This window comes from Perna viridis, chromosome 10 (assembly GCF_037379345.1).
Source record: "Perna viridis isolate PV_CMFRI_1.1 ecotype Kerala chromosome 10, ASM3737934v1, whole genome shotgun sequence".
In the NCBI taxonomy this organism is placed as follows: Eukaryota; Metazoa; Mollusca; class Bivalvia; order Mytilida; family Mytilidae; genus Perna; species Perna viridis.
In genome coordinates this window covers 20,799,328-20,827,004 of record NC_142454.1, presented here as the reverse complement: position 1 = coordinate 20,827,004, position 27,677 = coordinate 20,799,328, and the positions used below count along the sequence as shown (strand labels likewise).

The window sequence follows — 27,677 nt, the reverse complement described above, 5'->3', positions numbered from 1 at the left end:
GTTAATTGTAATATCGTATAGAATTCAAACGTATTGAATTGATTTCTAAGTATGTAGCATAAACTCATTACATTAATGAATTTGGTAATTACAGAAACACTTAGATAATAACCTTTACAACTATCGAAAGTGTTTCATCGAAATATTGGTATTTCCGGATGTGACTAAAGCAAATCAAGATGGAGTCCCGGACAAAGTCACGTGATAAGTCTAAGGAAAGGAAAGCAAAAGATAGTAAAATACATCATTAGTTAATTTCGTGTTTAAACTGTAAAAACTTTATATTTATGTGATTACATTAGCGTGTTGTACAATTCAAATACATTTCTAGTACGAGATTGTCTGTTGAGCATAAAGCGTTCGATATTATATCAGTATCTTTATATACAAACTCTTTGGAGAATAAATTGGCAGGCGATTTGCTTGAAGATAATATCAAATGCTTACACTAGTTTATTCATATTAAACATGGGAGTTTGTTACGGCTTAAGACTAGTATCGTTTACATTAAGATGACACGGAAACATCACAGATTCTTAGTCCTTGGACTTTTCGTCACCTCTCTAGTCTTTTCGTACGGTGCAGATAGCAAAAAGTAAGTTGATTTTTTTTCGCTTTTACAACATAATTATGAAAAATACATTCATGCATTAGTTGTAGAAAGTTTTGTTCATTTGGAAAAAGAATCATTTGTATTAAATAATCTGCTATAAAGTTCTATTTATCCATACAATGATGCTTTGACTAAACACAAACCTAGATGATGCATCTCAATGAAACTGTCTATGTGCAGTTCCTGCAGTAATTCTTTAACTACCTGCTAAGAAATGGATACATGTTATGTAATAAAAGCTTGTGCCTGTTTGCGATTAAAGCGAATGTGATATACTTAGTATTAGAAATGGACACAGGTAATATAGTGACATTATTTCATTTGCCTAGTATTAAGGAAGTAGACCTAGTGTAAGGGACATAACTCTTGAAATCAGTGATATTTTTGTATCATATTCATATTCAATATTCAAAAAGTCACTTTGATGCTTACATGAGATTGATGTAAAATGATGAATACAAACGTTCCAATGATGTCTAAGAGTTGTGTCCCTTACCCTAGGTCTACCTCCTTAAAGAGAATATCATATACTTAGTAAAAGGTCTTTTCAAACTCTAAATAATTTAAGCACGAAGTTGTACAATGATATATTACATGTATTTTGAAATAAAAATGTAATATTATCTTTTCACGTCAAATTAGGCAATGAGGTTGTTTCAATTTCAATTAATTAGCTAAGTGATTATATAACTTGTCAATCATTGAATAACATAATAAATGTTGTAAACTATAGATGACGTATGACATATATGCTGATTGCTGACCTTTCCTGTTCCAGCACGGACAACAAAACATCTAACGAACTGCCCTAGTGTATAGAGGTGTTTTAAATTCATACATCTTGCTATAAATTGCAAACATGACACAGATTTTCTATGTAGAAAGTGCTTATCGAATCACACAAAAACCACTGGGACAAGGATGTAATGCCTATAGATTATAGTAGCCAGACTAATCGTTCTACGGTCAAATGTGACCGATAAATGGATATAGATGTCTAGTACGGTAAACGTCTTATGTCTGTCTTCCATATTTTCCTCTTTCAACGGAGTTGATCTTCAACTCCTTTCCCTTCCTCGTCACCTGAGTTCATCCCTCGAATTTTACTGGAGTAGGTACCATTCTTTTTTTTTTGTCTATACACTATTCCTCCTCCGTACTCGTTACAATGAACTTCTTGACAATGTGATTAACGTTGTAAAAAGGTGTCTACAAAGTATACAGTTATTGATATACAGAGTTAAATTGAGAGATTTAACTAATAAACATTCGTTATGTATTGGTGCTATAAAATGGCATTATTTGTTTGGTGGTTTTCAATTCCAATAATGCTATGTATTACATGTACCAAAATCCTTTCCTAAATTGCCATGTATCAATGTCAGTTTTCGTTTTATTTATTTTAGATTTTGAAACAGCCAATGACATTGAACATTTTGTGAAACAACGTGGTTTTATATATATTGCAAGTAAACTGAAATTAACTATTACATATTCTTATGTGTGAGCCTCTGTAAGAATCAGGCATGGTTGAAACATGGTTTGAAAAACAAACATCATTTTGAAAATTTAATTTATTTATTTGTACCATCACAATCAAGGGATAAAGCAAATCCATATTATTTTGTTCAGCTGCGTTATAATTTCATTGAAATGCTCTTAAAATAAATATTTTAAGGGCAGTGTACCTCATTTTTCAAACACTCTATTGAAAAACGTCCTGAACAAATCCAATGATGCGAGGATCAAATGCGGTGAATATTTCACATGTATGTTGTTGATTTCTCCTATTTTGCCTGATTCGTAAACAAAAGCTTACATTTAATGCTTATATTTCCCCCAATGAACTTGCACATTTTAAGGAAGTAGACCTAGGGTAAGAGACACAACTTTTACAAATCATTGGAATGTTTACCATGTGTACCATTTTACATCAATCTCATGTAAGCATCAAAGTAACTTGGATTTATCTTATTCTGTTTCAATGAGAAGCTTGAAAGGCTTTGGTGAAATTGAATATAATACAAACATTTCATTGATTTCAAGGGTAATGCCCCTTTCCCTAGATCTACCTCCTTAAATTAATTTGCTACAGTGTTAACACACGATAAAGAACAAATAGTAGGCGTCGATTAGTGTGACCCTCACTTCGTGTTGAAAGCCTAATGGTGCTATTTTAGTGGGTTTGTTGCATATTTTTCACTACTTAAGATTTTATCGTTTTCGTATGGATATTTCCTTACTAGCTTTGCTTCACTGTTCAGAATAATATAATAAAATGAAAAGCAACTACGTTAAACATTTATGTACACCTATCTAGGAGCAACAACAACGCAAAGCAACTTTGGATGATTAAATGAAATTGTTGTAAAGTTCGTAATGCGTGCTAACTTTATTTGTTTTATTCCGTAATAAGAATGAATGGAGTGGTATATATAGAAGAGGGTGTGTAAGACGGCAATACATTAAAATCGGTAGCTAAAGCCAGTTTTCCAAATTATTTGAAATGATTTAATCTTATTTGTCTGTTCTAATGTATTTCATTAAATGCTGTTTAAAATTTAATGCGAATATTTTAAACCTAAAAGAGTAAGTCACCATACATTCACATAGTATTTTAATCCATGGAATGTCAAATTCTGAAGCCCGTTTATTCTGTCGAAGTTGGCAAATATGCAGCATATGTCGTAAAATCATAATATTTCACCTGAATTCTGAGAGGATGAGCTATAAATACAATAACAAGCTTAATGACGGCAATTATCCATATTGTTCGAATTCATCAAAAGTCAGCAAACTCATTTTCTAAATTCTTGAGGAGAAGTTATTTTCTTATTAAATCGTTTGTAATTTATACTTTCTGTCTTTAAAGTGTAATTGGTATAATTAAGAGGTACCAAATCATGTAATGAGAAATACACTAATGCAACCATGCCAATTCTATGAAATTCAGATGCCAAATTTGTAAAGTTTTGTCGATTTTACGCATCTAGAATATAGCCTAAACTTACCTCATTGAAATTCGAAATTCCTTAATATGACCGGGACAGAGGAAGGAGGAAGCCGACATTGAATATTTTTTTCTTGTCAATATAGGATATTTTGTCTGCTACATTTTCAGTTGAAAGGGGGTCGGATGAAGCCATGTTGTGTTTATTATCATAGTGACTTCCATAGTAAACAAAAACATAAAACCTCGGTAAAAGTCCATCTAAAAAACAATATAAAAGCATATATTTCTATTGTGCATTATTGTTTCTTACTACTTTGTGTTTCTATTGCAATATGGTTGAATCCGGTAATTACTTTCCATTCTCCAAATTAAGGAGCCATTTCAATGGTCTAATTATTTTTCATTACTCAATATCGGGATGGGGACGTTATTATTATCCTCTTTTAAACATTGCTATTTCCTGCAAATGTTTTGCCTTATGTATGTTATATGTACTTAAGCGAATACAAAGTTGAAGGAAATTATCAAATAAGCATTGACCCTGGAGTACATATTTAGTATATAAAATTCGCATCACTGAAATATCTATAGGTTCATTGTTATATACGGTTTAATCAAGGTCATTGAAGGTCTAAGTCTGTGGAAAAATAAAGAACATCTGCGACTGCAGGTATAGATCTTTGAAAGTAAATCTTACAGTTACTTGCATTTCTCCAGCACAAATGATCTTGCATGATGAGAAAATTTGTTAAGATAATATACGTCTTCAGTTTAATAAATATATAGGTATACCGAACTGATAAAAGCTAATTCGAACTTTCCCACGAAAAGTTACGGCAGGTACACCCTCCAGGAGAAAACACAAATACGTTTTATGACGTCATAGATAACTCATATGTTGTTGTTATTCCGCGTCAGGATTAGAGGGAGGTAGTATGTTATAGTCATAAAGTGACAAGGAAAATAAATTACAAGATAGTTTTCATTCATCATCCTTTGAATGGGAGATCTATTTTTCGCTTAATTTTTAACATCTGATACTCGCTTATCTTGGGCTGCTGTTTAAAACAAATCCTGGAGTCCAATGGTGTTGTTCTTGGCAGCGTCTATCGTTACAATTATATTTTATATCGGTTAAATTATGACGAAACTGTTTTCATTTACTCTGATAACTAGTTTTTTTTGCGATTTTATGGTTTTTATACTGTATCTCCAGATGTTGTTGAGCATATGGTTCGGTCAGCTTCTAACACCACCCCTCTATTATATCAGATTCAATTTCCAGATGATTATTTTTTTCCATCTCCTTTTGGTGCAAATGAAGTTCCTAATACATGTCTTAATTTTAACTCGATATGTAGATGATTTAGCCTGTGAAACGACATTTTGACAAAATCATTAATACAAGCATTGCTGCAATGTAAAAAGCCTGATATAAATTTAATGGAAGCATATTAGTGCAATCCATTGAACAAAATACGGAAATCTTTTTCTTTCCTTTATTTTGTATTTCACTAAAGTTAAAGTTCTCAAACGTCTGCAGTTAAGAAATCTGGTCCGGTATTAATACAATGAGTACTAAAATATTAGTTCACGACGATCTCTTGGAATGAAAACTTTCATTTCAAGGAAGTATTGATATAAATCGGCATTTCATTTTTCAGGTACAAGCGTTATCAGGAAATCTATTCATTTTAAGTTATTGAAATGAATAACTATTTCAAAGATTTGTATTTTCTCTGTCTCGTCTTTATATTGAAAGAGATTATACCATCTAATGATGTTTCTTTCACGTTTTGAACTAGAACTAATTTCAAATGTTCTATTGTTTTCTTGCAAGACAACTCCAGATTCAATGATTTATCATGTTCAAACTTGAGGTGAAGCTTTGTACGAACATTTAGAAGTATTATCTTCATTCAAAATATCTTTTGGATCATTATATTCCCTTAACTATTATAATATACAATATAAGCATATGATAATGTCAGACAGCCTACATTTCAGCTGGAAATCCTATTCTGTATGCGTTATATTTTAAAATGCATTTCTGTTAAAGAAAGACGATTGTATGCACGTTAAAACTTGTCTGACATGAACATCTTTCACAGACTAAGGACGTTGTTGCTCTGTTGACACAGGTTTACCCAAACCCTACATGTGCACCTGGTTCATGCTCCCAGTTTTTAGTGGAGTCTGTGTTTCTCATTTTCTTTTGTTACTTTGTATGTATCATTTCAGTTACTTTATGTTCATGTCTGGTCTTTGTCCCTGAATTACATTCTTTTGATTTCGACTAGAATCTTGGTTCCCTTGATTACTTTAAATACATTGAAATTAATTGGTAGGGACTTCCAAAATTGACTGGTTAAGACGTGCTTTTTTTTTTTAATCTATAAATGTACAAAGTAAATGTACGTTTATTTGGATTTTGCAAGTTAAGAATCTAAGCGTTACCTGCAATATGTTTAAACAAAAGTTGCAATAAGAAATAACAATTTCCTGGATAGAATATTTAGCATTTGCGCACGATTAAAGCAGATATTTGGTTTACATAGGTTAACATAGCATTGAAAATAGACTTAAGGAGATGTCTGAATACCTAGTCTTCCGGTTTCTTCAGGGTTCCTTTTTTGGCATGCTCTACTGTACTTCATTTATTTTACTTCATGTGTATTCATTTTTGACCATAACATCTACATGTATGACTCCACAATATAAACAATCTACAATGAAAATAATAGCTAATGTGATCTCTTCAGTGGAACTGCTTGTGTCTGAGTATTATGTAATATTGATACTGCAGCTGCAAAAGTAGAAAATCTGTTTTACATTCCCAAAAGACTTTTGTATAAACTATACATACATCAGCAGTAGATACATTGCAGGATCAGCAAAAGAAATTGAATTAAACGTATTGTAAAAGAGCCTCATGTCGGAAAGCTTATGATTTTTGGAAAGAGTGTTAAACAATTTTCAAAAGTATCAACTTTTGACATTTTACGGATTAAAAAGAGTCACTTAAACACATCCGACCATGACTTTTAAACTAAAGTAAAGACGAAAAAACTATCAATCCCGATTGGAGTCTTGTGTGTGTGTCTGTTTCCCTGTCTAGTCTCTATATCTGAATTGCATTCTATTGATATCCGCCTGGTCCTCTTGATTACTCTTTCAAACAATATATAGCTGGTGTCATCTTTTAAAAGGAACGAAAAACCATTCGCATTTTGTTCTTTTGTTTGCACAAATTTTGGACTTTCTGTTTATTAATGCAGGCCCAGAAATTGTGAAAAAAAATCTTTAAATAACATATTTACGGAGCTAATAATTTGTGAGAATTTGCTGCTTATATTCCTCTTTTCTGTACACAATGTGTCTCTTGTAATACACACTTTTTCTTTTGACGTCATTGAAAGGTTCAATTAATCATACAGCTTTTCTAAACATTGGAAAGCTATTTATAAATCAATGTTTATATTTCTTTGTCTTTATGTTCTATTTTAAGTATCATTTATAAACCAAGGAGGCAACAGTTCAGATTGTAACGCGTAGATGTTGTTGTACATTTTTGTTTGTTTGTCGTCCTTTGTCTTTTCAAGGTATAGGCGTTTTGGAAATGATTATCAGTGCTATTCTTTCGAAATAAGCACAGTTTCAAATATTACTTCTTCGCTACGTTGCAAACCATTAGAAGAACTTTCATGGTCAATATGTTGCTTCTGACGTATCCTTAATTTAAAAACACCATTGATACACAAAAATACCGATCATGTAAATATTGAAAAAAAATAAACATTCCCTACACATGTTTCAAGGAGCAATCACCCATCAGCAGCATTAGAAACAAATACATAAGGAAGAAAATTTTAATTGAAAAATAAATTGTATATAAACCCGACCTATCAAAACGGGACACTAAATCTACTACTCGGTGTAATACAAGGAGTGAAGCCTTATTGAATTGGGGGTATGAATTTTGTTACACTACATATGATAATTGGATAATTTATTGGAAAGGGTGCAAAACCAAAATTTTATCACTAGTGCCGAAGAAGGCCTAGATTTAACGAGTGTGCGGAACTTATTCCGCGCACGAGTTAAATCCTCAAGCGTTCTTGGCACGAGTGATAATATTTTGGTTATTCACGATATCCAATTAATTATCCTATTTATTATATAGATTTTCTTCATTATTTATCGATATTTTCAATGTGAATTAAAAATTCTGTGATTGGCGGATTGATATCAAAGTTGTGACGTGAAAGCGCTAGAGTGAAATTACGGAATTTATTTTTGAATTATCGACTCTTATTACACTGGGAACATTAGATAAAATACTGCTATCTATATAATAAATACTCTGAAACATAGTTATGTTCAGATAAATCTCTCTAAAGGCTGTAGGAGACCTTTGATCCACAATTAGTGGCATCAACCCACTGGTTTCTAAATAGAATAATACAGCTCGTACAATTATAATATAGTACATGATGTGTAATATTTGACCTTGGTTAGTAGAATAATTCATATCACAGTCGTTAGGGTTGCAGAAATAACATTGTAGGTATGTTAAAAATCAGTGCTAAATATACATTTTAAACAAAAGTGTTTTAATAAATTAGGACATTTTATGAAGCTACACCTGTTAGATGAAATGAATCTCTGATAAAATAATTTTGTGAATGGTATCATAGATCGCCTATTTCAAAATTCGAATGATACAGATGCGGAATCGTAGGGCACGGGCCTGGGTATTTCCACTTATTTTTTTTATTTGGAAAATATTGTTATTGAATTAAACACATGTATCTGATATTTCACAGATTCTACCCCAATAACTTTTTTGCCTTGCTCCGCTAAGCTTCTCATTCTAGTGACGCTTCCTTAACCTGAAACTTCGATCTTTTGAAGAGCAACTAAATTACATGTAATTTGTTTTTTGATCATTTAAGACAATTTGTAGTCGCTAAGTACACGATCGTATTCTTCTGAAAAAAATAAGGATTTTTGCATTAATGTTAAAATGCATTAAATGATATATTTTGGTCAGATTGTTCACGCACTGTTTATAGTATGGAAATGATTTAATCATACGAATTCACTACAACAGAAGGTTGCACTCATCTTGAACTGTTAAGAGAGGGAGTCCAGGCAAAACCCAGGCAGTGGGTGGCACATAACAAATTTTGTTTTTCAAAAACATTTCATTAATTTCATATAAAAAATGCACCCTTTCTCAAAGTTGAATGTTGGTTTTGATTAACTGCTAGGATTGAAGGGAAATAATTTACACAGAAAGCATTTAAATTTATTGAAAATAGGGAACACACCTTTAATTTGGGAAAAAATTGGTCGCTTGAAAAAAATATGTTTACTATTTGACATACTTATGCTATACGCATTACAATTTACCTTGTGCCACCTATATCATTGGATCTGCCTGATGTTTACATGGACAGCCTCATAGGAACATCAAGAAATTATTTCATATTCTTAGATAGATTTTTGCCTTTACGTCCTTTTTGAAATTGAAATAAACAAACGTTTTCTTTTTTACCTCAACACCAAACCATGCCACTTCATAAATCATTTGCCTTTATCCTGAAAGATAACATCTAAACATCTAAATAGATAAAATTTCGTTCAGTTTCATATATAATTTTATTATCCAAAAAATGAAATAGAAATTTCATAAATTTATTATATCTTTCTTATCACGTATCAAATACATTTATTTTTATAAGTTTACTTTAGACGATTTAATATTCTTTCTTATTTTCCAACTGCAGTATTACTGAGATTAGTAATAGAGTCAAGTTAAAGCAATAAAGATTGTATCTCTCAAGGTTGAGAACATCTTTTAAAAGCTTTCACAATCCTGTGAAGTTTTTAGCGCAAAATATATGATACAGCAAATTACAAAATCAAATGATTGCAGAAACTAAATGCATTTTGGCTGGGACATATAAACTATCAATACAGCATAACAAATCAGTCGTGATTACCATTCAAAACCTGGTTCCCGTAATATCCCTTTGACAAAGAGTAATCAAGGGACTCAAATTTCTAGCCGAAATCAACGGAATGTAATCCAGGGACAAAGACCAGACATGGAGAACATTAAAACACAACAAAGACCATAAAATAACCGAAATAATACATACAAAGTAACAAAAGAAAATGAGCAACTCGGACTACACTAAAAACGTATTCATCATTTGGTTACACAGGAGTTGATTGTTCATACTGTTGTCTAAATACAGTAAACCTGTCTCTAGTAACACTCAAAGGTAGAGTAAAATCATGATCACAAACGAGAGGTCGTATTTATATACATGATACTTTTGCATAGAATGTACTTAATGAGGATATTTTAATCACAGTCGTTCAAGACAGGTTATTGCTGAAAAAAATGGTGGTCGCTAACACGTGTTCTTTACTGCAGATCTTAAAAATTTGTCAACAAGACAACAAACGTCTCTAACATGTTGTTATCAATAAGAACAACAAGTGATAATCAGCACGTATAATAATCAGCAACTTGACAAAATCAAAGAAAGATAATTTTAACAAATAGTACAATAAAACCAAACCCTGGATCAACCGGTAAACTGTGTAAACCAAACCCTAGATAAACCGGTAAGCTGTGTAAAAGCCGTCCATATACCTTTTATACATCTGCGCTATGAAAATTGATTTGTTCAACGGGTCATAGTTTTCCTTTCCTCGTTTGTCTACCCCGGATTTGACTTTTTATGAGCAACTCGGCGGGTATTTCTAGAAAAACAGAGGACGCTTACCCTACCGGTACACCTGGTCCATGCTCCCTGTTTTTAGTGGAGTCCGAGTTGCTTATTTGCTTTTGTTACTTTGTATGTATAAATTTGGTTACTCTATGTTCTTTGTTGTGTATGTCTGTTTTCCATGTCTGGTCTTTGTCCCTGGATTACATTCTTTTGATTTCCGCTATAACCTTGGTTCTCTTGATTACTCTGTTATACATTTTAACCATTAATTGACTGAATACATTTCTTAACCGAAGAAATTTCCTAATCTATTAGTGGTTCGGTTCATACAGGTTTCACTTTATTTTTATTACTAATTGAACCATATCAGTCCTATCCGAAAATATAGAGGAAACAAAATAATGTCTATCATCATATCATTCATCTCTAGACACTGTCATTACTTCAAATTATTGCTAGTTTTCAGATTCTATTTATCAACTTGACAAATACACATTACAAGGGTCAATGGTAATTTGGTTTTCTGTGATATTTTGTGGTTGATTAGTTCAGTATTTGACCGAAATAGTCATTTGCGAAGGATGTTTGTATCACTGAGTTATTCTGGCGCCAATTGTATTGCTTACAGTATTCGGTCATTTCATATTTGTTTAAGTGCATCTTTAATATACGGACAAAATGTTATGTGCGTTGACAGTTCAAGTTGCTTAGTGAATGTTAAATCAATGCAAGCACACGTTTCAGCACATAGTTTCGAGTCCCTGGCGACTAAACTTATCAAATATCTGCCAAAGCGTACAGCAAAGCTGTACTTAAAGAGAAGAAGTTTAATGGAGTAGCATTTTTTTAAGAATGCATGGAACTATATTTGTAAAATATTCTTTCCACTTCCTTCATTTTTGTTCATAAGTACCATTGTATGAATGTCAGAATAGAAAGTACTCAACATGTTCATAACCGGTTTTGTTATTGTATACTTGTGACCAATATTTTTTTACAAAATAAAATAATTACAGCATTTTGTTGTGAAGTATGACAGGAATGAATTGAAATGTAAAAAAAACATATTTGGATGAACCCAGCTTACGTAAGAGTTAAACAAGAAAGTTATAAACATACATGTTGATCTGTTTTTTTTTTGTTTGTTTGTTTTTTATTTATTTAATTATATTTTTATTTTATTTTTTTTTTGTGTGATAATAATAAAGGATATATATATATATATATACAACGTTTCAGAATGTGACGACTCCATTCGCTACACTGCTCCATCGGATCAAATTGAGGGAAGATAACGTAAACTTATAGAAGGGTCTGAAAAATTCCCAACGATGTTAGAACTGTCAAATTTGCGAAGCAAATTTTTGGTTGTTCCCTCCGCGGGACTCGAACTCGTACCGCTGTGACATCTATGGCAACACTTCCTGCACTAAGTCCAGCGCCTTAGACCACTCGGCCAGCTAGGCTATATAAAAATATAGCTTTCGCTGGTCGGGTCATTCCTTCTTGTAGGATTAATCTAGGGCTGTAACTGAGTACACGATGTATGGTAGTACGGGACAGTACATCTAGGTGTTATTATGTAGGATAGAGGATCAAATTAATGATGCATGTCACATGTGCAGGCGGTGTTGCCATAGATGTCACAACGGTACGAGTTCGAGTCCCGCGGAGGGAACAATCAAATATTTGCTTCGCAAATTTGACAGTTCTAACATCGTTGGGAATTTTTAGACCCTTCTATAAGTTTACGTTATCTTCCCTGTATCAATTGGATCCGATGGAGCAGTGTAGCGAATGGAGTCGTCACATTCTGAGACGTTGTATAATATTGATTTGTTGTGACATGCATCATTAATTTGATCTTCTATCCTACACAATAACACCTAGATGACCTGTCCCGTACTACCATACATCGTGTACTAAGTTACAGCCCTAGATTAATCCTACGAGAAGGAATTACCCGGCCAGCGAAAGCTATATTTTTATATAGCCTAGCTGGCCGAGTGGTCTAGGGTGCTGGACTTAGTGCAGGCAGTGTTGCCATAGATGTCACAGCGGTACGAGTTCGAGTCCCGCGGAGGGAACAACCAAACATTTGCTTCGCAAATTTGACAGTTCTAACATCGTCGGGAATTTTTCAGACCCTTCTATATATATATATATGGTAGATCTACCATATTCCAAAAGTATTAAGAGCTTCTTTTAATATTGTTCTTGGGTTCTTGGTTGTTTTTACGCCATTGACCCGTTATATTGCTTTCCTTGTACAAGCCTCAACTTAAACAATGCCTAGTATCGCCTATCCTTAAATGCAATGGCGCTTGAACTTTATATAAAGCATTAAAAGCTTACATTGTTTGCAGTTATATTGTAGTCATTTTTACGTTTTGTCGTTGTCAATCAAAATCAGTGATGAGTGTCTCTTATATAGCAAAGTACATTTTCATTCGTTGTATCTCATTTATACTTTCGGTTTCTTTTGGAGTTCGGATTTCTTATTTTATTTCAGTTCACTGCGTTGTTAGTGTTTTACTTGTTTTCTTGGTCCAGTCATCGTCATTCATATTATGAAAGTCATATTTTACGTTCTAATTATGATTTTTGTACTTTTAATTCCATACGATTCCTACATATCAAAGTATCAGGCAACAATAATCTGTGTGGATTGTACAACTTTCAACTCAAATAAATGGATAGCATCAAGGTTTCTAGATTTATGTGTGCAAGCAAAGAATTGGTCAACCTAAATTTGTCTGAACCGGCAAATATAAAAAAAAAATAAAAAGTGTTTGCTTATATTCTTGCTCAAATTAAAACTAGTTCTTTTGCCCTCACCTGAAAAATATGTATTTAAAAAAAAGAACTAACGTGTTTCATTTCATTTATCGGTTACTTAATTAGTCAAGTTAAACTTTCATATTAATACTATAAAGTAAATCATAATTGACTTTCATTGATAGAAGATACTTGGTGCTGAGTAAATTGTTTCATTTAGCAATTAGAATTGGTAATGTAATTCTCACGATGCTAACAAATGTCTATTTACTACAACTGAACAATTTTACCTTAATCTCACTTATATTTACGAAGAACAAATAAGAAAATATTGTTTAATTGATTGGATATTAAATAAATGAAGTATCTCTCTATTTAAAAAACGCGTTTGATCATTTCTAGTTTATAAAAACATAATTTACTATAGGGATTCTTGTATTATCATTTTTTTCTTCTCCAATCACTGCAAGGGTATTATTAAAACAATCACGGGAGGATTACCCAAGCAATACATCCGATCTTTTTTTTAAATCCAAATATTTTCGGACTCCACTTAAAACTGGGAGCATGGACCAGGTGCACCGGTAGGGTAAGCGTCCTCTGCTTTTCTAGAAACACCCACCGAGTTGCTCATGAAAAGTTAAGTCAGCCTCATATCTTGACCTACACTTAGAAATCGATGGTAAAGAAAAACTATTGACCAAACTACGACAAACGTGATGACTTTTCGTTAAAAATTGTCAACTTTCCTTTCATCTGTGGCAACATCCCTTCACCACCTGCGTATGGATTGTTCATATCACAACTCATACGTTATGCCAGAGCTTGCAGAAACTACGCAAACTTTTTGTATCGCGGTAGAACTCTAACAAATAGGCTTCAGGAACAGGGTTATGTTGCTACAAGATTGAAGTCATCACTACAGGTTTTATGGTCGTCATCATGAACTCGTGGATCGTTATAGTGTATCCATCTGCACCTTGAAAACTGATTTATTCAACGGGTCATAGTTTTCCTTTCCTCGTTTTTCTATACCGGATTTGACTTTTTATGAGCAACTCAGCTGGTGTTTCTAGAAAAGCAGAAGACGCTTACCCTACCGGTGCACCTGGTCCATGCTCCCAGTTTTTAGTGGAGTCCGAGTTGCTCATTTGCTTTTGTTACTTTGTATGTATGATTTTAGTTACTTTATGTTCTTTGTTGTGTATGTCTGTTTTTCATGTCTGGTCTTTGTCCCTTGATTGCATTCCTTTGATTACCGCTATAACTTTGGTTCCCTTGATCATAAAAGTTAAGTTCCGGGGTATACAAACGAGGAAAGGACAACTATGCATTATATGAGAATATTTCTATAAGTAGCATGGTAAATCCATTTGACACTTGTTTACCTTTAGTTGTTATTTGAATGATGTTCTTACTGGACATATCATCGACATAATGTAAAATTATGTCATGGTTTAATTATTTAACATACAAATATATAATATGAATTTAAAATGAAACATACTTTTCATTAATAAAACATATACCATTATAATATTTTTTTTCATAAATTTAATAAATTAAATTGTTCTTTTTGAATTTACAAAAGATTATGACTATTAAAGTTTTTAGTAAGATTGGGCACAAAGGAACAAACGTTTATTTGAAATATCGTTTGTAGCACACAAACTGCCATTTCTGATTTAACAAATGACTGTTGTAAAGTGCACATCGCTTTACTGTCTTCTTTTTGGCCTTGCTTTGTCATCATTCACATTAAACCATTTAAAGCAATAAAAGCACAATATATCTGATGGTTTCATTGAAACATAATTTGTTTAAAGATTCTGTCTTCTTCAATTATTATAAAGTACATGAGTTATATGACCTTAGCACATGGCAAACGCAGCTGTAAACTAATCTTCATAGTTTGTCGCCGAAAAAAAGTTCTCCGAAAATTTATATTTGCCTTGCAATCACAATTCCTTTAATCCTTATTGTAAAAGTGTTACACTGGCATACTCAATACAATTTATTACGTAAATGTACATCTATTTCTATAGACATCCGACATATTGTCCCTGCATCTATCGCTATGGACGCATTAACATTTGAGAAATTGCATTTGTTTCCTTATCCTTTATAAGAAAGCTGTCGGTTTACGGTCTGAAGACGATCGAAAACGGTAAAAATATCGATAAATGCTTTTCTTGTGGATATTTCCTGGATTTGAAGTGCATTTGGTTGTCTGTATTAACATATAAAACCAAAGCTGAAGAGTTTTAATTATTTACTTATTTTCGCTATACTTTTCGCCGTCAAGTAAAACTACCGAAAACGAATTGTCTCAAACAGGTCTCAATAATATGAAATGGATGTGAAAATAAGATGGCACAATACACAAAAATAAGTAAGTTTACAATACACCCCACATTTACATGATGACATTCAATATTTGGAGACTATTATATTAAATTACTTTCTTCCTTAAAAAATCATCCAGATCCTGATTATTGGGAATGCAACAAAAATTGACCGAAAATGGCATATTATTGGACAACTCCATCGTTCCGCGCCTGTTGTGAGGGCAAAAAGTTTAATGAAACATGAGTACTTCTCATTAGAAATTTTATTTGCGATAAGAAATCCGTATTATTGTGTACATATGTACGTATTTCCATGATGCAAGTACTCTTCCAATCAATACGCTAATTCAGACCAAAAATGGGCAATGAAATAGAATTATAAACTGATGGAATATGGATGCGATCAACTTATTTTGAGTACTGTAATCTACGGTTAAATATATTCTTGCGGTCAAATAAGATGCTTGGCAATCAACACAGTTAGATGAAAAGTAGTTTATACGCCGCAATGAGTTGACTTATGTCAAATGCCATATACGAGTAAATTAGTTGATCTGAACTGGCAACGCGGAAAAAGTATACAAATATACAAATGGTTAAATATACAAATGTTAACACAATTACTTTTATATGTTACAAATAAAGAACCTTCAAAAACTTCGTAAAATGCCAACGGTTCATATGGTTATTTAAAAAACACCGAAGTGTGTCCTTTGCTAATATTTCTAAACTACTTTCATGTAAAAAAAAAGTCTTATAAGGAAACGCTTGTACTTAATCAGCATTCATCTTGCAAATGTTTTTTTTGAATCTTTAATGGTTCATTTCCATCACAATATCGCTTGCGAAACTATGTTGAATTACAAATCATGACACTTTGGAATCACATTGAAATACATTAAATCAACGTTATCGACCAGGACACCAGCCCGTATATTTTTGAATACTTAAGTAATCTTAGTTACTTTTAAGACGTTTCATGGATATTCATTTGAACTTCGCTCGGAATGACAAAAGGTACATTTACACACTGCACTTTTAGCACTGCAATCATTCAGCTTTAGTTATTTATTCTGAATAATCATGTCAAAAGAAAATCTACATAAAACATATAAGACTATTCGTCGTCAGGAGATTGAAGCATTTCAAACACTTAAAAGAGAGAACAATGCTAATGTACTCTCAGTAAAAAGAATCAGATCTACGAGTAATGTTAAGATATCAATATTTAAGTAGCACTCCAGCTAAGAATCATGCAAAATGTGATTCATAGGTAAAAAAAACCCTACATATTTTTATTTTTGATATTTTGTTTGAATTGCCATAGTAAACAGAAATAAACATTCAGTTTTTCATATAACCGGTGTTTTTAGGAGATAAAAATTATATAGAATGCAATGTAGATTTCAAAATTAAGAGAGATAACTCTGTAAATGACCCTCAAATACAATAGAATCTACTGGATTTTCAATGTGGATTATCTTCTAACTCAGACTTGAATGAATAATTGCGCATTTCATAGTATAGACCCATAAAACAACTTAATTACAAAAAATAAATATTTGTAGCTTTTTGGGGGTGTATCACATTTTTCAGATTTTGCATGATTCTTACAAAGACAGTTACTTAAGTGTAAAGAAATAAAAAATCACTCCTTATAATACATTTTATCAAAGACATGAAACATTCACAAAAGATCCTTAAGAACAAGTAGAGGATTTATGACTGGTGTAAAACGTTTCGCAGATACAAGAAACAGACAGCATAGAAAAAAAACTCTTGAATATATTGATGATTCAATATATGTTTTGTACGAATCCTTTTTGAACAGCGATGCTAAAAATATATTGAATGGTTCGAATTAATGCATTGATCAAACTTGAAACCGTAAGTGCCTCTGTATAAGCTGCCAGGCTGATAACGATAACAAATACCGCTGTCTTATCTCCGCTTTTAAACAATAACAATATAAACCTGCTAGTTACACATTCTGGTAAAAGCTACTTATTGTTCTTCCCTCAGCAGGCTTTAAATGTTGTCTTCCTGCCAAACGTAATTTAAACGTAGACAACGTTATGTATTTTAGTACGTTACATCTGCAGAAGTTTGAGTTTAACTGGTTCGTGCGTAAAAGTAGAATTAGGTTGTAAAGAAAATGCATGAAAAGTTGTATTTTGGTATTCGTTAAATATACTAATAACACTTTGTAATTACGGAATTTACAGTAAATTCAAAAGAAATATTTAGCGTTAACATTGAAACCCTCTTTATTCACAATGTACTCAGAGAACTCAATAAATGGCTCCATGCTTTAAATTGAGGATTCGTATGTTTTCTGCTTCTTTAATCAATGTAATCAAATATTCATTTCTTGTTGGCCTAGTTATATGTTGGCTGGAGTGCATATTTAATTCCCGCTAATCTTGCACTTATCAATCTTAAATAAGTAAAAACTCAAACAGCACTGAGCTGTGAAAACGGAATACCTATCATTTCGAAGTTTATATTAAAGCGTATTATTCGATCATTTTTTGATAAAATCAACCGTTTTTTTTTTGTACTTCCTGGCAGATAGATATTAGATATGTTCATCGTTATACGTACCATGTAAAAGCATGTATGAATGGGGTTAGGAAATTCCCTGACACTGATGTCAGTAGTTAATTATATGTAAATGTTGCATATTTAATGGATATTTCATCCACTTGACTGGTTTGACAACTGCTGAAATATAATTCAAAGTAGGCGAATCAAAAGTTGTTTTGCTTGTAACATGGCTTTTTCTAATTTATTCAAGTCAGCAATTTTTGAATTTTTGCACTTTTCTGTGATAAAAAAAATCGTAGGAATCGTTATTTTACATCAACATTAGATGTTGTTTTATTTAAGAGGGTTGCGCCTTTTAACTTTCTATGACAGGTTGAGCAAATAAATGCCATAGAAATACTTACTGTCCGGGAGATCGTCGGATTTACTTGAAACATATCCTAAAACATGTGCCTTATATTGAAATGAACTTAATTATACAAATTACCTTGAAATTAATTAATTCAATGTCATATATAACGCTACTTTTTCAAGGCTAATATCATCATGCATTGTTTGCAATTTTGGTTTTATAATTAATTCGGACGGAGCGTTAGCGACGTCCTTCATGTGTACGAAACTAAAAGATAAAACATGACAATAGATGTCTTAAAATTGTTCTAATGAGATGTCGTACGTAATTCGAAAAAGATTGTTCGAACCTTTAGAGCAGGCGTTATATTCTAAGAAGTTTTACGGTGCTCGCATATTTCCATTCCTAGAACTTTGCGGTTCATAAAACTTAGCCTTTATGGGTAAAACATAAAATTATATTAAGCTCTTTGACGTCATTCCAGACAAGTCACAATGGATATGTTTTAACTACAGAGAGCTGTCATTTCATGCCTTAAAGGCACATAAAATTTACTCAGGAAGCAGCTGATAATCACATCTCTACACTTCAGAAAGTTCAATATCTTATTTTCTTCAAAGCTTCGAAAGTCTGATTTTAAATGTTTAGATCTTGATGATACTGTTGGTAGCTGTGCGTAAGGTAAAATTCTAATTAACAATGCTATCTAGATACAATATCAGTTGACATATACTTCATTTCTGTTTTGTTGTTTCAATTATATTAATCCTCCACTTCGTTCTGTAAAGCAAGCATCTCTGTAATATCTCCATAAGTAGCCTATCATACGGGTATTCCTTAGAAAACTTAACATTTCTGTATTTTGCTTTTTCAGCACTGAAGTTCATGCCTGGATTTTAAAAGAAATTGGAAAGATTCCACCGACTCCAGAAAACGGTATTTATGTATTCAAATTCAAATTTAGGTTACATGTACTTCTTACATATCGCTTTTTTGTCTATGTGTGTTGTGTAAAAAAGTTCGAGTATGTAATCTTAAGGCGTACCCTTCTTCAACCTTTTCTTCTTCCTTTTTTTGTCTTCGTCATTATGATAAAATTAAAGATACAAATAATAAATGTTTTTGAGACAGGGCTGCTTTTTTAATTTGAGTACATTTTGTTCTCCTCTTTGCCTTTGTTTCTGCATGTTGTTAGCTCTTTCTAACTACAGTTTCTTTGCTTTATGTACGTTCCTTGTCTATATCGTTTTTAACATGCTCATCCTGCAGTTAACCATGGATTCATTATTTGCATTAAATGTTAAACAAGATTCTTATATTGTTTATTTACAATGTAATTTTAGCTATTGCAGTGTTAAAGATTGCATGATTCATTTCACCGTTTGACATCGTTAATTTAGGCTCTGTTTCAAATGTACAAAAGGTCATTGCAGGTTTTAAATAATTGTTTAATTTCATCATTTACTTTTTCTTTGTCTTAGATTTATGCTTTAAAAAGCAAGTTTATTCATTCTGATACAGGATACATGTTTTATTCGTGCATAATATTTCGAAAACAGAAATGTTATTACCTGTAATTAGCCAGACCTATTTCCGTCTATATTTTATGAGACAGAAATAAAAATTGTAAACTAGTTCTCAATCATCTTACAATTTGCAGTTATTTATTCATTGATTACAAATATATATGAAGTAGCTGTCTTTGTAAGAATCATGCAAAATCATATATACATTGAAATGTGCAATTATTCATTCAAATCTGCCTGCTCTTAGGTCTCACTAACCACTTCCGGGTCAAATGGCCACCCCCCTATGTAGTACCAAAAACACACTGAACCTAGACATATACATTGTAAGTGCATTATTTGTGTGTATTATGATTAAAAGTAGTCAAAATAAAGCTGAGAATGTGTACTTTAAAATCATATATGTAATTAACTACAAAAGTGTATGAATATTGTTTACGTGCGTGAGTAATTTGCCTCCATGCTGTCAGTTAGCAGAACAGGTAAAAATGTGGATTTTCAGTATTATTTATTCAAGTAAATTTTGTGAAGAATTTCTACTATGATCGTACCATTAGCATAATGATTTTTGAAGCCTTATTTTCCAAGCTTCGCAACGGTATGCAGCTTTAAGATGTCATTTGTCCTGGGAATTCACAGTGAGACTTTGAAAATTACTTTTTTAACATGTAAAGTAATGGAAACGTTAGAAGTGGTTAGTGAGACCATAAATTAAATTATGGCATATTTCAGAGAAATGCATAATTTGAAGAAAATTGCCTTTCCTGTTCATTATTTTCATTTTCCCATATCAGTATAGTGATATTGGTAATCTGGCTATATTTTAAGAGGTGCATTGTGCAAGGTATTTTAAAAAACAACATAGCAACAAGATTTTTATCAGTAACAGTGACTCATAACTTGACGTCATCCATGAAATACACAACGTCACTGCTTGGGATATTCAAAGTACTCAAATAGTCACACAGCACAGACTAAGAGTCACACAGTAATGAAATAGGTATAATATAAATTGTTGAAATCTGTTCTTTTTTCATAATGATAAATGATATTTACTATTACAACTTCTTGAATTATCATAGGTATCAATTTGGTGTGACAAGTTAGTTAAAATTGTAATTTTTTAGTAATTTAGGGAAAATATCATTGAGGGGCATGATATAAAAATGACCATTTCTTTGTAGTCCTATGTCTGATTTTGATAGTTTTGGTCTTATTAGACTCACAATACCACAAGCTTTCATAAAATGTAAAAAAAGAAAAAACATAAAAACTCATAAAATGTTTTTAAGGTCTCACTAACCACTTCCGGGTCAAATGGCCACCCCCCTATGTAGTACCAAAAACACACTGAACCTAGACATATGCATTGTAAGTGCATTATTTGTGTGTATTATGATTAAAAGTAGTCAAAATAAAGCTGAGAATGTGTACTTTAAAATCATATATGTAATTAACTACAAAAGTGTATGAATATTGTTTACATGTGTGAGTAATTTGCCTCCATGCTGTCAGTTAGCAGAACAGGTAAAAATGTGGATTTGCAGTATTATTTATTCAAGTAAATTTTGTAAAGAATTTCTACTATGATCGTACCATTAGCATAATGATTTTTGAAGCCTTATTTTCCAAGCTTCGCAACGGTATACAGCTTTAAGATGTCATTTGTCCTGGGAATTCACAGTGAGACTTTGAAAATTACTTTTTTAACATGTAAAGTACTGGAAACGTTAGAAGTGGTTAGTGAGACCTTAGGAGATAATCAACATTGAAAATCCAGTAGATTCTATTGTATTTGAGCGTCAGTTACAGAGTTATCTCCCTTAATTTTGAAATCTACAGTGCATTCTATACATTTGTTATCTCCTAAGAGCACGGGTTATATGCAAAACTGAATGTTAATTTCTGCTTACTATGGCAATTCAAACAAAATATCAAAAATAAAAATATGTAGGCTTTTTACCCATGAATCAAATTTTGCATGGTTCTTAGCTGGAGTGCTACTTAACATTTAAATGCAGTTTTAATGTTCCTTTTGTCAATTTTAAAATATTGTAGGCAGACATTTTAATTTTACTGGTTTAATTGATAGATATTGATAATATATACCTTTTTAACCGTTCGTTTTTTTCTTTTACTGATAGGCTTAGACAAATCAACATACATCCGACATTAAAAAATATGCCATGATTGGCCTGTCCAGTTTGCTTATAAAATATTATAATAAAATGAACACAAGTCTGTCGGATTTGAGATTCGTAGAGTTTGCCTTGTCAGTACACTGTCAATACTCGGTGATTTATGGGTTTACAAGAACTGGATACAGCCGTTCGCCTTAATATAAACGGACATTACAAACAATGACAGTTCAGTGTCTTGGCAGATTAGATTTAGTATCATAGTCGTTAGTGATGGATTATCAGTATATAAACTATGTGATTTTCATTACAATACACTTATGGGTATGATCCAGGTTACGTCTTGGTGTGAAATTACGTTTGATAAGAATATTCATTTCTAATCTATAGACTGATGCATTTTTAGATTAGCTTTATAGAACACGGGGTTTTTTTTTGCAACTTGTGATAAATGACAGAGAAATCAAGGGAACCAAGATTTTAGCGGAAATCATAAGTATGTCATCGAGGGACAAAGACTAGATATGGAAAACAGACACACGCAACAAAGAACATAAAATAACTAAAATAATACATACAAAGCAAAATAAGTAAAAAGAGCACCTCGGACTCTACTAAAAACTAGATGCACTGGCCAGGTGCATCGATAGGATAAGCGTCCTTTGCTTTTCTAGAAACACCTGTCGAGTTGCTCATAAACAGTCATGTTCGATGAAGACGAAATAGGGAAGGAAAACTATGAAACATTTAACAAATCGGTTCTCATGGTGGATTTGGAAACACCGGAACAATCCACGAGTTCATGATAACGACCATACAAATTCTGTAGTTATGTCTGCAATCTTGTAGCAACATAACCCTGTTCTAGAAGGCTAATTCTAGCGCGGTACAAAGGGTCTGCATACTTACGGTGAGCTCTGGTATAATGTACGTGCTGAAGGAATGTTGCCATAGATTAAAGGAAAGCTGAAAAGTCATCTCGTACAGTTTGGTCAGTTGTTTTCCTTTACCATCGATCTCTAAGTGTAGGTCAAGATATTAGGCTGACTTCACAGTGTCAATAGTATTCTTTATCTCAAGTTCGTCAGGCTAGATGCGACGTACAAAATCCCCAAATATAGAGGTACTTTTAAATATAAATGATTTAGACAGGTTAAGACAGGTGTTTGGAATATCCAGGGTTTGGTTAGACCAGGCTTTAATGTATTTCATTAGTTGATTACTTCTATTGACATGTGTTTGCTTGTATCTTTTAAAGGGGCGCCTATAACTGTAGAATGTGAGCTGAACCTCGACAGTTTTGACTCAATAAATGAAGCTAATATGGTAAGTGTATGAACATTTGTTATAAATGATTGATATATTGTTTTGCTGCAATATAACACTCGTGTATTTTTTTGAAGATTTCATAGTGAAAGAATATTTACTGGTAAACAAGCAATCCCAAAACCTTGCAACGATCCAAGGTTCTTTATTATTAAAATATGTGTTTTATCACTGTATCGCTCTATTGGTAATTTTGTAATAAAAATATATTTTGTAAAACGTTTGGTAAGTTCATGCGTATAAATGCATTGCATATTGTCACCCACTTTCCAATGTTATATTAAATAGGATAGATCATTATTACACGAAGAGTTCTAATATTTTAGGTTATTCAAGTACTTCAAGTCGATTTAAACTTTGCAGGGCAATCCGAAATTTAGAGCAAACGCAACAGATTTATCATGAATATTTGAAAACATTTCGATTTAATAAACAAAACCATGGGGTGTTCAGCTAACACATGATTAGGTTAATTTAATACATCTTTATCTTTTCAAAATGGCGTTAATAATTTTGTTTAAGATAACCACTTGAGACCTCTTAAAACAAATACTCTCAAAACTCAAAACTGCTTGCGTCATGAAACGATAAAATGGTTTTCTCTTCAAGATTTTCGTATAAAATTTGACACATATTGCATATATACCTACTCGGAAATGGTGTGCATTGCTTGTTTCAAGAAATTGGCCTACTTAAAGGGCCATATACTTAAAGTGTAAAAATTACGAAGTGGGTATATCTCAGCGTTCAGCTGGCATTAATATTAAAAGAGAGCACCTAAAGTAATAAATATGTAATTGCTAGATCTTAGTTTAATTATTCATGAAACAATTTAAATCTTTAAGTTAAATTGAAATATAAATTTCTTTATTTATAAAGAGAGACTTTTTTCTCCAAGTTGTTGCAGAAACTTCCAGAAGTAATTATATACCAGATTACTTTAAAATTATATATAAAACAAAAATTTTAAAAATGGTTATGATGCTGCTGGTGAAAGTTAACTAACTCAAACACGTGTACAGCATATAGAAATTCGAAATACATTTGATTGGTATTCGAATCTAAGTGATGTGAGTATTTGACTTGTTTCTCTCTTAGAATATTTAAATGAATTGAACTTCTTATTTCAGTTACTAGTATTCTTTGATAAAAAAAGAAAACTTTACAACGTTCATATTTCCCTAGATGTCGTTTACCCAAATTTTATTTTCAAACATTTGCAGATGATAAGCTGTAATGAATACATATCTAGCATTTAGATATTTGTTTTTAAAAAGATTATTATTAGCCTATTACTTAAGGATCATCAGCATTTACGTCAACAAAAAACGTATTTTTTCAGGAATTTTCTGTAGGAGTATTCCTTCACCTTAAATGGAACGACAAGAGGTATTCAAATTGGATAATGAAGTCGAAGAGCGACACTATATTGTTTGACCACAGAAGTCTAGAAGGCTTGTGGGTGCCAGATATCTATTTCCCAAACGAGAAAACAGCAAGGGTGCATGAAGTTTTTGTTCCAAATAAAATGCTTAGTGCCGACGAAAATGGGAAAATATCGTACACAGCAAGGTAATATATATTAACAGCAAAAAAAATGAATTGACACCGCTACATTGTTCTTTATATGCAGTACTCATATGAACGGGACTTTTTTGTTTTTTTTTCTTTTTAACTATGATAAAATAAATTGTGTAGCAATAACCCCTGTCATTTCATAACTCTAAATTATAAAAAGTTATTCGTAGTTTATTTAACCTTGTAACGACAATTAAATGAAAAGTATCATAGATATAATTCATCATATATTTTTTTGCAGATTATCATTGACATTAAGTTGTCAAATGATGCTCCACAATTATCCGTTTGATCGACAAACTTGCTCAATAGAAATGGAGAGTTGTAAGTATCTAATTGGCAATAATTTGGTGACCTAACAAGTGTGTGCAACATTTTGCGGCAGTGCCAATATATAGGATTTTACTATTGTAACTTCATTTATTTCTTTTAAAGATACAATATGCAAGAATTAGTATTAACGACTTGATAAGATACAATGTATACCCCTTATCATATATAAGTGTCGTAAAGCGTTTGAAAATATTAGAAAAGGGGAAGTTTGTCTTCAATGAAGTTTAAATACACTTTGACCACACAACCGGAAATAGTATATGTAGTCTTCATCGGTCGATATTGTTTTGTAAGAATCCCTCTCTTGTTTTTATTGTTGATTATTTAACAGCCTTTCATATTTATTTTAGTCAGCTTGAGTGAGAAGAGCTTACAGATGAGTTGGATGACACAAGAAAATTCAACTCTACAAATTCCCACACCAGTCATAAAAAATAAAAGGGTAGAATTACCACAGTTCACTATAGGACATATTGTGATCAAAAATGAATCATACTCGAGGAGAGATTCAGGTAAAGTCAACTGTTATCAGAAAATTATTTAAAAGAAAAAATGATAAGGGCTTATAATGGTATAATGTGTTAAGGAGTACCCTACGCACTGCTGGAAAGCAAATATTTTCTTTTGATTAGCATTTTTTGTCGCGATATTCATGATGAATGGAAAATAAAGGGTGTCTGATTAAATATCTTACAGTGATTTTTATAACTTTTATCAGATATGAATATTTGATTTGATTTGTTAAAAATCCATTCAGCTGTCTTGGTTGTTTCCATACGTAAATATTTGGTATTTTTTTTCTCTTTTTGCACTTTAGAATAATCCGATTTGTATTCAATGAAATGAAAATAGAGGTAAATTCTAATCAGTAATAAAACGCTCCAAGCAATAAAATTCATTTATAAACATTTTTTAGCGGGTAAAACCTTTTCTATCCAGTACACTTTTCCTTAAAAATACGGTAAAACTGAATTTTAAACGTAGACTTTTTTCGAATTCCACATTTACAACTACCATCGTATTTTAATGTTGTTTTCTTTATTCTAAATATTAGTCAAAATTTTCTTTCAGGTACACACAGCCGACTAATAGCTGACATAGTACTTGAAAGAAGAATAAACTATTACATAGTGCAGATGTACATTCCTAGCATATTTGTTGTTTTACTGTCATGGATGTCATTCTGGTTAAACGTAGGGGCAGTTCCAGGACGGATTTCTCTAGGAGTATTGACTGTCCTCACAATGGTAACACAAAGTTCCGGTGTAAATGCGTCACTTCCGAGAGTTTCGTATACAAAAGCCATTGATGTATGGATGGCAACGTGTTTATTCTTTGTGTTCGCTGCCTTGCTAGAATTTGCTGTTGCAAATGTTCTGAGTAGAAAGGACATGAATAGAGGATTTAAATTGAAAGATATTCCAATTATTCCTAGGCTATCTACAAGAAAAAAGAAGATGAAGTCTGCTGAGGTAACTAAGCTATCTTCTTGTTTTTAGATTAATTCATTATAAAAAAAAGGTAGTTTACTAAGTACACCGCGTACTGTGCATGGAGAAACATTTTCTGAATCTAACGCGGACGAAGAAGATGGTGTCATCCGATATCATGAATGCAATCGCTATTACAAAAAGCAATAAGTCATAGATAGCTCCTGAAATAATAGTTTATTTTTAAGTTATTTCAAAGATAACCACATTTTTTTGCTTAGATTAGATTATTTGATAATTATAATTGGATATACTTTAGGACTAAGAATGTTTTTTGTTTGTTTGTTTGTTTTGTTTTGGTTTGTTTTGCAGGTTGTGATTGGTGACCAAGGAGAGATGAAACTTGACCCGACAACAGATCCCACACTTTCAAAAGATATGAATAGAACTCCTGGGCATGTACAAGCTATGTACTTAGATGTTGCTGCTCGGTTTTTGTTTCCCTTTTGTTTCGCAGTATTCAACGTGTTTTATTGGAACTATTACTTAGGATGATTCTAAATTTATGAACAAGTATATGGAATGTCAGCAGAGCGGAAGTAAATCTAATTTTACCACTTGACATATTAAGTATATGTATTTAAATACTTATTTATAAGACTACTGACCAGAAGATCATTTATGAATTTAGCCAGCTACTTAACTGTGTTAACTACTTAACCAGCCCAAAACAGTTGACGATTTTCAAAAATAGCCATAGCAAATAATATAAGGGAGTGAAAAAGAAATGTAATTTCAGCAGTTAACTGTAGTGGTAATGAAGAATACATTTAACATCGTCTTTTATTGAATTGTTTGAAATTCCTATACATTTATAGTGAACTGGTTGGTGTTATTTGGATTTGCCTTGTTTACTGTCCTAATTTGTTATTTCTGCCTGTAGTAGGTGTTGTGAAAGGACATTTTCAACGAACAAAAAATGAAAATTAAAAAAAAAATTAAAAAA

At 32.1% G+C, this 27,677-nt stretch overlaps 1 protein-coding gene across 1 annotated transcript; it reads left to right on the top strand.

Moving 5' to 3' along the window:
- Positions 1-27,677, top strand: LOC148604905 (glycine receptor subunit alpha-2-like). Its single transcript, XM_088549409.1, has 8 exons — positions 1-595; positions 19,215-19,276; positions 23,263-23,330; positions 24,673-24,902; positions 25,150-25,232; positions 25,592-25,753; positions 26,313-26,713; positions 27,044-27,677. The coding sequence occupies exons 1-8, from the start codon at positions 513-515 to the stop codon at positions 27,224-27,226; spliced, it is 1,272 nt and encodes a 423-aa protein (XP_088405535.1). The 5' UTR covers positions 1-512; the 3' UTR covers positions 27,227-27,677.

Bases quoted from the DNA above. Each gene is read 5' to 3' on its own strand.
- LOC148604905 (XM_088549409.1), top strand. From the start codon at position 513: ATGACACGGAAACATCACAGATTCTTAGTCCTTGGACTTTTCGTCACC. The intron at 23,331-24,672 runs GTAAGTGTATGA...GTATTTTTTCAG, and splicing joins CAATAAATGAAGCTAATATG to GAATTTTCTGTAGGAGTATT. The intron at 24,903-25,149 runs GTAATATATATT...ATTTTTTTGCAG, and splicing joins AAAATATCGTACACAGCAAG to ATTATCATTGACATTAAGTT.